Source organism: Drosophila subpulchrella, chromosome X (genome assembly GCF_014743375.2).
Source record: "Drosophila subpulchrella strain 33 F10 #4 breed RU33 chromosome X, RU_Dsub_v1.1 Primary Assembly, whole genome shotgun sequence".
Classification (NCBI taxonomy): Eukaryota; Metazoa; Arthropoda; class Insecta; order Diptera; family Drosophilidae; genus Drosophila; species Drosophila subpulchrella.
In genome coordinates, this window is record NC_050613.1 from 15,026,178 (window position 1) to 15,038,539 (window position 12,362).

Consider the following 12,362-nt stretch of genomic DNA (forward strand, 5'->3'; position numbering starts at 1 on the left):
CAGGAAATTTAAAGGAATAAAAAGGAACATTTTTTAGAAATAATAAAAAATAATAATATATTTTAAAAATAAATACAACTTAACTAGAAGTAGTACACTTTACACTTTTCTCTGACAGCTTTTTGTTTGTTGTCCTTGTTTGCCAAACACTAGTGTTTGTGGTTATTCGGTTTATTATTGCATTTATTTCGCCACTGTTGTTGTGGCAACATAAACGACCGTTTTATGAACATTTATTCTGGCAGTTTGTTTGAAACCAATGTATCGTTTCTAAATACTATTAAATTCGCCAAGCATTTGAGGAAAATAAAAAATAAATAAACCAATAAACCAAATAAAGCCCATCGATAAGGTGACTTAAATGAAATACAAATACTTATAGAAATAAACAAATTTAAACGGCAATAATGGATGTTCCAAGACGTAAACATCTTTGGAGCCATAATAAACAAATGTTCTTTAAAGGCGTCTGTCACCATACCTTTATCAATAAATAATTGCCCTTAATACAAACAAACTATTAATTTATTGTCTACTTTGAAACAACCAACAAATTGTTTAAGCAACCTTTAAAAACCTTAAAAATGTATAAGCATTAGAAATGTTTAATAAACTAAAAAGGGATAACTTAAAACTAATCAAGAAAGTATAGGAATTGATTATTTAGTTAAAGTATTTAAATAAAAACAAAGTAATTTCAAGTATAGCCATAATTTACTTATGTAGTTAACTATTTTTAATAAATAAAACTCGAAGGCTTTAAGAGGAATTTTTTAATGTGTTAAATAAGTAGCAAACATTTTTTAAATATATTTAAAAAAGAACCATCGATATATGTACAAGTTGCGTACAAATAAAATGATTCATGGATAAAGATCCATGAATTTTCAGAGAAGTTAGTTTTAAATTTTCCCTAAAAATTACTATTGGCTTGAACGCGGCTGTAAATCACAGACAGAAAAGTTGCGTTGTTAAAAGCTTTAAAAAGAAGACTACGGATTTTCCAAGGAAAGCTGAAAAAGGGACGAGAAAAGCAACAACATTTCGGCGGCCAGCGTTCGCGATACGTTGCTGCCGCGGCTGACGTCGCTGCCGCCGTCGACGCTGGCAGCGGCCGCGACTGAGGCAGAGGAAGACGAAGCTGCGTTTTTGGCGACGTTCGCCGGCAGTTGTAAGCGGTTCGTTGTCTTGTCGTTTTGTCGTTTATCGCAGTTGTCCTGTTTGTCTTTTCCGATTTTTTGCCTCCCGAACACGAACGGCAGCGTAAAGAGGATAAGGAGAAGAGGAAGAAGCAGACAGAGAAAGCAGAGCCAAAGCAGCGACGCCAGCAGAGCTGAAGAAGAAGTTGCACGAGAAAAGGCATTGCAAACAGAAAACGGCAAAAATAAGCCACACAACGGACAGGCTGATAAAGGCGAGGAGAAGCCGGAAAAGCGGTTTTCCAGCGGCGCACATTTCCACGCCTCAATGGAGTTTCAGTTTCGGTCGGTGCTATCGTTATCGTTATCGCAACACCGCTTGTTGTTGTCATCGGCGCGACTAAAAGAGCAAGAGAGCGGGCGAAGCGAAGAAAGCTAACGGAAGAGAGAGAGGGAGAGAGAAAACTCATTGCAGAAAATGCAATTTCTCTTTGATTTTTTTTTTTTGAACGAATTTTTTTACGTGCAGTGTTTGGCAGTGTACAAAATGTATAAGAACCAGTATACAACAAACAACCAAGTAAATTAGGAGAATACTAGAAAATAATACAAAAAAAAAACAAATGCCGGAAGTGTGTTTTCCACAAAATCAAAACAGTAACAAAAACAAAATATAAGAAATAAAACTAAATACAGATAAAAAAAATAAGTAAAATACTATATAAAATTTAAAAGAACTAAGTAACAATATTAAAAATTAATAGCATACAAAAATGTAATAAAAAAAACAAAATACACAGCAAAAACATCTAGTAAAGTTATTAAAAACAATGTGCAAAATAAAATACAAAACATTTAATCAGAAAATAAATAATACCTAAAACAATAAAAATAAATTTAAATAAAATCAATTGAAATTAAACATTAAAATTGCAGTGGAACAATAAATTGAACCGAATAAAAAATCAAAGCCAAAATAAAAACCAAGAAAAGCAGCAAACTAAAAACAAAAGCAAAGGCACAAACAAAACGGGAGAAAGAGACGGAGAGAGGAGGATAGAAAGGGAGAGAAACAGCCGAGATGCCCGTGGTAAAGCAGCGGAAAATGAGCCGCTTTAAGGTTAGTCCATCAAATCAAAAGAGATTCGCGAAAATGGAGAGGAAAATGGTCGGAAAAATGTTGGGAAAATTTACAAACGAGGTAGTAAGGAAAAGAGCCAAAAATTATTATAAGAGAAAGTGTCAAAAAAACCAATGGAAAATTAATAATGTTATGGGAAAAGGTGTTATTGAAAATCTGCAGAAATGTTTTTAGTATTTATTAAAATACTTAAATAAATAAATAAATTAAACACATAATTTATATTTAAATTGAACACCGATTTTAAGAGACCAACAAAATTTATAAATACAGCTTACCTTACTTTGAAGAGCCAGATTAAATATGATCTTTAATAAATTTTTATTTAATTTTAAGCCATTTAACTGCTTTAATGATTAAAAAGGAAGAAGTCTATAATCCAAAAGAAAAGTCTTCAAATCGAGAAGTTTAAGTGGCGCAACTAGAAAACCTAATTTCTCTTTTGTCTAGCTCTTATTCCTCTACTTTGGCTTCTTCATATTTGGCCACTTAATGCTTGGACTTCCCAATGAAGTACAAAAAAAATCCAAATACACCACAAAAAACTAGTAGTGGGAAAAAATGCAAAAAAAAAAAATTCGCAAGTTCAATGAACTTGCCATGAAAATTATACGCTGCCAGCTCACGACGACAGAAGAAAAGGCCACAGAAGAGGGGCCAGTAAAGAAAGAGGGAGAAGAAAGCAGGGGTAAAGACGAGGAGGAGGCGAAGAAGAAGCAGTGGGGAAGGTGGAAAGGCAAAAAAACTAGTCATGCGTCGCTGCTGCTGCATAGATTTTGCGACTGCGACCTGACCTAAAATGCAAAAAGCACTTCTTTTTTGCTCTCGTTGAGCTGTTAAAACGTCACGTCTCTCCAAAAATGACTGTTACTTAACAGAAGTTAAGAGAGAGTGAGAGACGTAGAAAAAAGGGTACAAAAAAAACTAGGCACCAATGTATGTATGTATTTGCAAAAATATTCAATATAAATCCTGGAAAATTGAGCAAAGCTGTGAAAAATGAAATGAAAATATGTTGCCAGCTTTGTGTTCACCCAAAGATTTTATTTCGAAATGTAGGTCAAATTTAAGCGTTAAGAAATTGTGGATAAAAATGATTAAGTTTCTGTAGATTTTTTTTTGATCAATTTTGATATAGGTATCTTAACAATAATTAACAATCAAATTGTGGATAAAAATGATTAAATTTCTGTAGATTTTTTTTTGATTAACGTACAATTATAGGTATTTTAACAATTATATAATGAAATAAAATTAAGCTTTAGGGATATTAAGAGCCAAATAAATATAAATTTGATTTGCATCTAAAATTAAAATTAAATTGAAGTTATACAACCAAAATTAAAATAGGTTGCTTAGAAAATGAAACTTTTTTTCACCACATAGTTCCATTTATATCCGTTTACAAAGAATCTTCTACCAAAAATACTATTTACTCTCTAAGCTGATAAGAAAATGGTCTTATTTTACTTCCGTGAGTTGAAAAACCAGATAATTATGTAAATGATTTACCACTCAGTCTGAATCTGAACTTTATTGCATTACATCCCAAAAAAAAAGGGAAAATTAAAACAATCCCTTCTTTATTCAAAAGAAGTCCATTAAACTGCGCTTATAAGCAATCCCATCCCAAGTGTTCAATCTGAAACTAACATTTCTATTTATACACTCTGCTTAACTTAATATTCCACTTTATTCAATGATTGTCAAGACCATTTTACATAATGTCAAGAGAAATTAAACAATTATTCAGTCAACTGAACGTGCAATATTTTAAAAACAATAAAACAATTATTTCTTCAAATCAAAGGGACAGCAATTATAACAATATCTGAATATTAAATGTGACATTTAATAAACTAATTAGTGTGTTCACTGCATTTCTTGTGTATTTTATTTAATTGAATAATATTTTGGAAATGTTACCAGATAATCATTGTGCATTTCAATTAAATTAGGCACTCTGTTTAGTAATATTCGGTGCTTACATATAATTACATAAGCGATTGTACGTATTTTGTAATCTTGAAAAAATGTTCCGTTCTGAGTGAATTTTGGTTTTACGAGCTTTGGGTTTGTGCGGAAAAGTGAGGGGAATATGTATCCTAGAAATGGGTTGGGGTTTTCGGGAGATTTTAGGCTTTTGATGCCCACAAAAGGCGACGACAACTGCGGCTCACTGACGCCCCCTAGAGGACAATACCATATGTATGTATGTATAGTATGTATAGTATGTGTGTGTGTCCATATATACTTTTTTCTCGGTTTATTTTATTTATTCTCTCGTTTTCCTTGTGCTGATATAAAGAAGATAAGAGTGGGGTGTTGGGATGGAAGGTTTTTATAGAGGGGATTTCGGGTGGTGGGGTTTTTGAGGGGGTTCTCTTGGTAGTGAACGAAAGGGAAGCGAGGGGGGGTTACATTCGTAGGTGCCGCCATCTGTCGGTTTTTTTTTTGTTGTGGTATGAGTTGACATCACAACGGATATGGAATTTTTCAATATTTACGGTGGCTGCCATTGCTTTTGTTGTTGTTGTTAATGTATGCAACTCACACATACACCGGAAGAAAATTTTATTTTTTTTTTGGGCAGGGGTTTTGAGTGGTGCGCAAAAGCACCCAACCTCGTAAACCCCCCTTTGGAAGCCCCCTTGAGAGTCTTATTTTCAGTGCTTATGTAAGAATGTTCAGCATGTTTCGCCTTTATATACTTCGAGTGGGCGTTAGCTGGGAGGTTGAAAAAAGTGGGCGGGGCTGCCCACGCATAGCACCCTTAGTCTTATTTTCCCTATTTTTATCATTTTTTCTGCCACTTTTTCAGCAGCCGCACACAAATCTTTGTTATCCTTTCTGTTTTTCATTGTTTTCCCCCATTTTTGCTTAAATTTTTTAATTTATTTAACTGTTCCACACACAATGGGAAATATAGCACTGCCTCAATAGGTGGCGTTGGTAAAAAAAAAATGCAACAATTTGTTTGCAATAAAGCGACCTCTAGTGGGGACTCTCTGTATTTGTGGTCCTATATATATGTAAGGGCGGGTCGATTTGTATGGTGCCGAAAAAAGTGACAAATCGTATAGGGGGAATGTAATCTTTAATGGATTCTAAGCCATATTGCCGAACCAACTTATGGTCAAAAATGGCGTTTAAACCCCCCAAACGCGGATGAAAATTACTGTTTTTTGGGGGTCAAACACCATTTTAGACCATAAGTTTGTTTTAAGATTACGTTTAAGTTTAAAGATAACGTAACCCCTATACGATTTGTAGGCTCCCAAATCGATCCGACCTTATATATAAATATATAAATGTAAATGGGAATGGGAATGGCCCCCTGAGAGACTAATATTATTATAATATTTGTTGCCAAAGCGGCGTATGCGTAATTGCGTTGCTTTATTTTTGAAATATTAAGTATACGTTGTGTGGGCTAAACAAAGTTTAAAATCATTCAAATTAAATCATTCATTATTTTATATTTTTTTGACCACGCAAATTCTTTTCTTTATTTAATAAAATATTTGAAAATTTTTTGTCTAAAATACCTGAAGTGTAGAACAATTTGTTTAATCGCACTTAATTAATATGCTCAATGTGGCAGGCAAATTCCCGTGTAGTTCGTTTTACCTTTTGCGAAACATGTTAGACTTTTTAATTTGGTAAATTTGCATTTTTGCGTTGGTGCAGAGGAGGGAAATGCATTTCTGACCAGATTAGAAGTGGCAGCAATAATTTGAGCTATATATACATATATAATATATACATAAATCGGTGGGGCGCGATGGTATATGGACCGGGAACTAATATAATATGCGTTAAGTATATGCAGCTCAACTCACACCCACACACGCACAAACGCACACTTACACACTCGTAGTGCCATAATTTGAAGCGTGTGTGTGTAAGTGTGGCTTTTGTATAATGAGAATCGTTGGCCAGCGCATTATACATATTTATATAATTGCATTTTGTTTGCTTATAAAGGATGTACACACACAACCACGTACATGTGTGTGCACACACTCAAAAGCACACATTTATAATGAGGCGAGGGTGGCTTTGAAACTTGTATGATTACAATTAGATGAAATTATTTTGGAAATTTTGATTTTCCTTTTAAAACGTGTCCATAAATGTATATTCCTTTCTAGCTTTAAAGTTCAGCTATAATGAATGTATAACTGGGTTTTTAAATGACGACTATATTTTTTTAACTGTTTTTCATAAATTTAAAATATTAAGATTTATTTTCACTGGTTTGTAAATCAAAATATATTTATTTTCTTAGGACTTTATAATACTTTTTATTATATAATTGCTTTAATTCAATTGCTTTACTTCAACTAACAAAAAATAAGTTAACTATATTTTAAGGCACAACAAATAATCTTGTGACTTTCTTGGGCTCCCGGGCAACTCCAAGAACCCCCCTCGCTGCCTGTCACCCATTCTGTATGTATAACTCTGTGGTCTCTTCAATGTTTGCCCAACATTTGCCAGTCATAAAACCCCCCTGACGGCACAGACGCACATCCCATGCATACATATATAAGCCATATTCGCAGCACGGAGATTACGATTTTCGCATGGATTTGGCAATTGAAAATTAGCGGACTAGGGCTGGTTGCCTAAGCGAGGCTGCACTGTGGTGTTAAGAGAGAATATCAAGGGGTTTCGTGCCCCTTTCTGTTATAATTATTTTGGACAATCGTGTGTAAGTGTTATACTGACCAAGCGATTCATCTAGAATACCAAGGCTTTCAGATGTTCTACAAGAGTTTGCAATTGTCAATTTGCTAGCTTCGTAATGGGGTTATTTTTCTTTTGCTGTTGACGTTCTTATAAAGCTTTAGAACTTATTTAATCCTATTCTATTTTCGTTCTTCTGTTTATATTGGATTGTCGATTTACACTGCAGTAAGACCTTTGTCTTTTTTTTTAAGAATCTTATTTTTTATTTGTTGATATTTGTTGATATTATTTTTAAAAACCAATTTTAGATGTCTAAAAGTATGCAACAATATATTTTAAACTCAGAAGTACATTAAGTTCATTCTGATAGACGACTATCCTTAATTCACTGCATACTTTTAGGCACCTTAAAAATATATTTTAAGTGATTTCAAAACCCTAGTGAATTTTGATTTAGAGGTTGAATGTCTTGATTTCTTTAATAAATGCTACCTTAGCTGGTATTTTATATTTTGTTTAAAATATGAACGCCCAAGGGCATTTCATTGATTAAAATGAACAAGTTTTTAAACTTTTCATTTATAGTTTATAACTGAAAACATTGAAGACCAAACTTGTTATAACTGGTAGCTTTAGGAAGTATTACTCAAGGTGGTTTTGATTTATAGAAGTTCTAGTGCTTACATTTTTTTAGCAGTGTTTTAATCAATGCTTCTGGCCTCTGTGTTAACTCACGCGCTCATCTCCGAGTGTCCTGCCCCGTCCTGTATGTGTGGGATGTTCAGAGGGTGGTAGGTGGTAGCTGGTAGGTGGTAGGATGTGGGTGGCAGTGAGGTGAGGTGGTAGGTGTTCGGTTCAGTGGGTGGGTGGCTCTGTGGCTGGGTGGCTGAGTGCCTCGGTGGAAGTGCCGGCTGCATGGCAACGCAACTCGACGCATTTCAGCCGGATGCCTCCAGTGGCAACCAGTTAGTTTTGAGAGCACAGAGAACTTAGGATGGGTGGGTTGGATGGATGGATGGGATGGAATAGGATGGCATGGTATGGTTTGGTATGGTATGGGGTGGGATGGATAGTGGGCGGGACTCATAGGTGCGGGGCACAAAACCATCGAAACATTGGCCAGGCAGTCGAGGCTACAGGCTACAGGCGGCTGGTTATTCCATTTCCCCGGCACTTTGCACATAGTTATAAGCCCCCGCTTTCGTCCCGATCTCTCTGCCCCTTTTTGTGGCGCGGCTGGCTACACTACAGATGCAGATATACAGATACAGATACAGAAACAGAGACTACTCTCGGCTCCAGATGCGGATGCAGATGCAGATATACGGATAGCACGGATAGCGGAATATATATACATGTGTATGTACATACAGATCTATATATATGTATATATGGTTGCGGCGGCGTTTCTGGTACATAGAGCACATCTATGCCTCCACTGGTGTGTATCCCGTACATCCGCCATGTATCGGCAGCTCAGCTTTTTGTTAGTTTTCCCCCAATCGCATTTCCTTCTTTCACTTTTCGGCGACAAGCTTTCCCTGATTTGGTGGGTTACTTTTTGGAGCATACTTATTGGGTTGCTTTGGAAAATAATAAGGGCTTGTTGGAAATGGGTGAACTTATTTTAAAAGATTCACAACAACCTACGTTAAACAAATTTATATTGACCATGTTCTTCCACAGCTTTTACAAATATTATATAATAGAAACACAACACTCTCCGGCTAATTTCATGCACATGCCTTGTAGCTTTTATAATTTAGTGGGTTTTTAGGGAAAAGTATTTAAATAATAATCATCTTATTTCTATTCGAGTTCAAATGATACAGCTATTTTGACAAAGTTTTCCAAGTGTCATTAAAACGGCTTAAAAGTCAAATCGAATTCGACCATATTTCTCCAAAGGAAAAATCAGAACATACAATTTCTTCCAAAAATGGGTCAAAATAAAATTGTGTTGAAATGCCATTTTATTACACATTTTTTAACGAGTTTATAAAGGCTATTATTAAAATTTGTTTAATGGTGTAAAATATTTGCTTGCCTGTTACCTTTGTTCTAACTTTAATAATATGTCGTGAAATTATATGTTATTCCTTGCATTTGTTAAACAATCAATTACTTTAAATTCTGTGAAGGCTGAAGATAGGAAGTAGAGGAAATTTAAAGTCTATCCTATCATCTCCTCTTCCTCTCTTCAATGTCTCGTGTTAATTCAATTCGTTTTCTTTTAATTTATTTAGTTTGTTTTTAAGTGCCCTGCAAAATATCGGACTTACAATGGCAGCCTTTGTGTATACTTCATGTTTATATACCATCTGTTCATGATGTTTTTTAACTTTTGCAACTTTCTCTCACTACTTTTCCTTTGTGTTTTCCTCTTTATTTTCTTTGTGTGCAAAACAAATTAAAAATTCAATTTTGTTGTAAAACTTTTGCACTTGGCAAAATGTAACTGGCCCAACCTTCTGGACCCGCCTCTATTATCCTTGCCCTTTGCCCTCTTTTCTCCCCCCTTTTTTTTGCAACATTTTTGTTGTTGCGTGCATTTGTGCAATATGTTAAATAATTCAGAGTGAGTATGGCAACTCATAACCCTTACATATTTTCCTGCTTTTCCAAACCCCTCTCCATTTTCTCTTCCTTTCCTTCTTCACCTTATATTTATCCCTTTTTCTGCCTCTGCTTTGTGCTTTCTTCGTGTCCCTCGCTGTGTGTATTTTGCCTATATGTTTTTGCGTGTGTTTGTGTGCCACGCCTGCAACATTTTGTTTTGCGAAAAGTTTTCTGGTATTTTTTGGGTGTGGGTGGCAACCCTAGGTGCATCTCCTGCTTTTAATACCCGTTACTCGTAGAGTATAGGGGGTATACAAGATTCGGCGGAAAGTATGTAACAGGTAGAAGTAAGCTTTTCCGACCCTATAATGTATATATATTCTTGATTATGATCACTAGCCGAGTCGATCTTGCCATGTCCGTATGTTCGTTTGTCCGTCCGTATGAACTCTGAGATTTCGGAAAATATGTATAAAAGCTAGATACATACATATGTATTTGGGATTTGGCATGCAGATTCTTGAGCTTCTTGCGCAGCGCAGTATTGTTTCAGCAGGGTGCCATGTCTACCGCCCAAAATTTTTTAATATTTTGTAAAATTTTATATGAGGTTTTGTTCTTATTATCAATACCTGTCAAAAATTATTGAATCAGTTATTATCGGACCAGTCATTACAAAGTTGTAACCAAATAATAATCAATATTTTGCAATTCAATCGAGATTGCACACCACATGTAGCAAATCAGCTGATTTCACTAATTAAACACCAAGCCGCTAGGGGCGCTATAAGCTAGTTGGCGCTATAGGCTAGGTGGCGCTAAAGGCTAGGTATGTTAGTAAAAAAAGCTGAGATGCTTTAAGCATTTATCCATCCCTCTCGCACTTCCTTAAGTTGAGTAACAGGTACTAAATAGTCGAGGACATCGACTTTAGCGTTTTCTCTGGTTTTTGTTTGGTAGGGATGTCTAAACTGCAAGCCCAATAAAATGCAGAACCGGACAGACTGAAGAATGTTATTAACTTTGTAGAAACATGATATAAATTTAAGAACAATTTAAGTACACTTTGAGTTATCACCAACATTCTTAAAGATTTTAAATTTTATTTTTGAATGGGGTATATGATTTAAAATGATTTTATTGCTTATTATTTTGTACATATGTATGTACCTAAATTCCTTTTTGTTTTTTACTAAGAAGTCATCAGTTCCTTACGTTTTTTCTTAATGTTCTATTGGTCTAACTTTTTTACGGTTAATTTTAGTTCATTTGGTCCATTTTTTTAGAGTTTGTTCTGCATTTATAAAACTTTGGGAAGATTTAAAGCTTTGCCTGCCGATTCCCAGGCTTGCTAACTGTTTTTCCATCTTTGACCAGGTGCAACCCTTCACTAATTTCAGCTAGGTTTGGTTGCTTAGTTTTCCAGTCAACGGTTGTCCAATGTTGCTGTTGTTGCTGCTACTGCTCTTGGTGATGTTGCTGCTGTGGTGCCTTTATTTCATGTGTTGCCTGCCTTTTGCTGTTGGTCATTGGCCTGTTTTGTCGTCTGTGTTGCGTCGGTCAGTTTTTCGGTTGCCATAGAGCAACAACGACAATGGCAATAGCAACAGCAGCAGCAACTTCAATAAAAATTGCACTAGCAACAGCAACATTTAGCGAGGGAGCAGCAACAACAGCGGAGACTAAGATATTGAAAGAAACTGTTAACAAAATCAGTAAAAAATATATAATACAGAAGCAAGAATTATCGAATTGGTTAGAAAACAAGCGTTAGCAACAGGAGCAACATCACTAGAAATTGCAGCATCAAAAGCTTTAATCTTAAGAGCAACAACACCAAAAGAAGCATCAGCAACTGCAACAATAATATTAGAAACAAGAACAATAAAAGCAGCAACATGAGCGGTACAGCAGCAACAACACTAGAAACGCAACAGCAACATAGGGAACAACAGGAGGCAACAACAAGCGACAACACCAGCAACAGTAAGAGCAACAAGAACAACAACACCTTAAATTGCGCACTTTGCGTCGCGATATTCAACATTTGCCATGGGCTGGATGCTGCTGTTGCTGCTGCTGCTGCAGATTGTTGTTGCTGCTGCTGCTGCTGCGGCTGAGATGACGACAACATCGCTGGTTGCTGGTTGTCGGTTGCTGGTTGCTGGTTGCTAGTTGCTGCTGGCTGGTTGCTAGTTGTTGTTGCCTAGGTTCACATTCTCATTACAGTTCATTCACCCAAAAGATACGGCTTTATGTATCTATTAGTTATGTATGTGCCTCACAGCCTTCAGTTCAGTTCAGAGCAGTTAAGTTTTGTTGTTGCTGTTGCTGTTGCTGCTGTCGATGGGGCAAGCTGCAGCAGCAATAGCAGCAACAACAACATCATCGACAGCCTCCGCCTGCAGTTTCAGCCAAGTTTTGATTTGTGTTATGTTGTAGATACACACATACGCGAACCGGAGGCAGCCGCAAATGCAGATACAGATACAGATACAGATACATTCCTCTTGACCATCTGTCGTCGTCGTCATCTGTCTCACCTCTGCCCCTCCTTCACAACCCCCCTCCCTAAGTCAACGTTGCGCATTGTTCATCTGACAAAAAAAAAGTTTTCAAAAAAAAAACCATCCACACAGTTGGTTTACAACTTTTAGATACTTTTCGAGTCAGTTATGTTGCAAATGCCTATAAATGAAGTTAAACAATCATGAAAATTACTCGAAAATATTTCTGAACATTTATAACTCTTGTAAAATTGTATAATCCTTTTAATGTTTGTTAAAAAAATTTAATTGAAAATCCATCTTATTTATAAAGTTTAAAGT

The 12,362-nt window shown here is 35.7% G+C and overlaps 1 protein-coding gene across 2 annotated transcripts in view; it reads left to right on the forward strand.

The window, feature by feature from the left end:
* LOC119556679 (putative uncharacterized protein DDB_G0271606) overlaps positions 1–12,362 on the forward strand; it is an 80,387-nt gene that overhangs the window by 3,732 nt on the left and 64,293 nt on the right. The window contains exon 1 of one of the 2 annotated variants that reach the window (XM_037869048.1): positions 2,131–2,259. The exons of the other annotated variant lie outside the window; for it this stretch is intronic. Coding sequence (XP_037724976.1) covers positions 2,221–2,259 — 39 coding nt within the window. The 5' untranslated portion in view covers positions 2,131–2,220. Of the gene's footprint in view, positions 1–2,130; positions 2,260–12,362 lie in introns of those variants that run through there. 2 annotated transcript variants of the gene reach the window in all.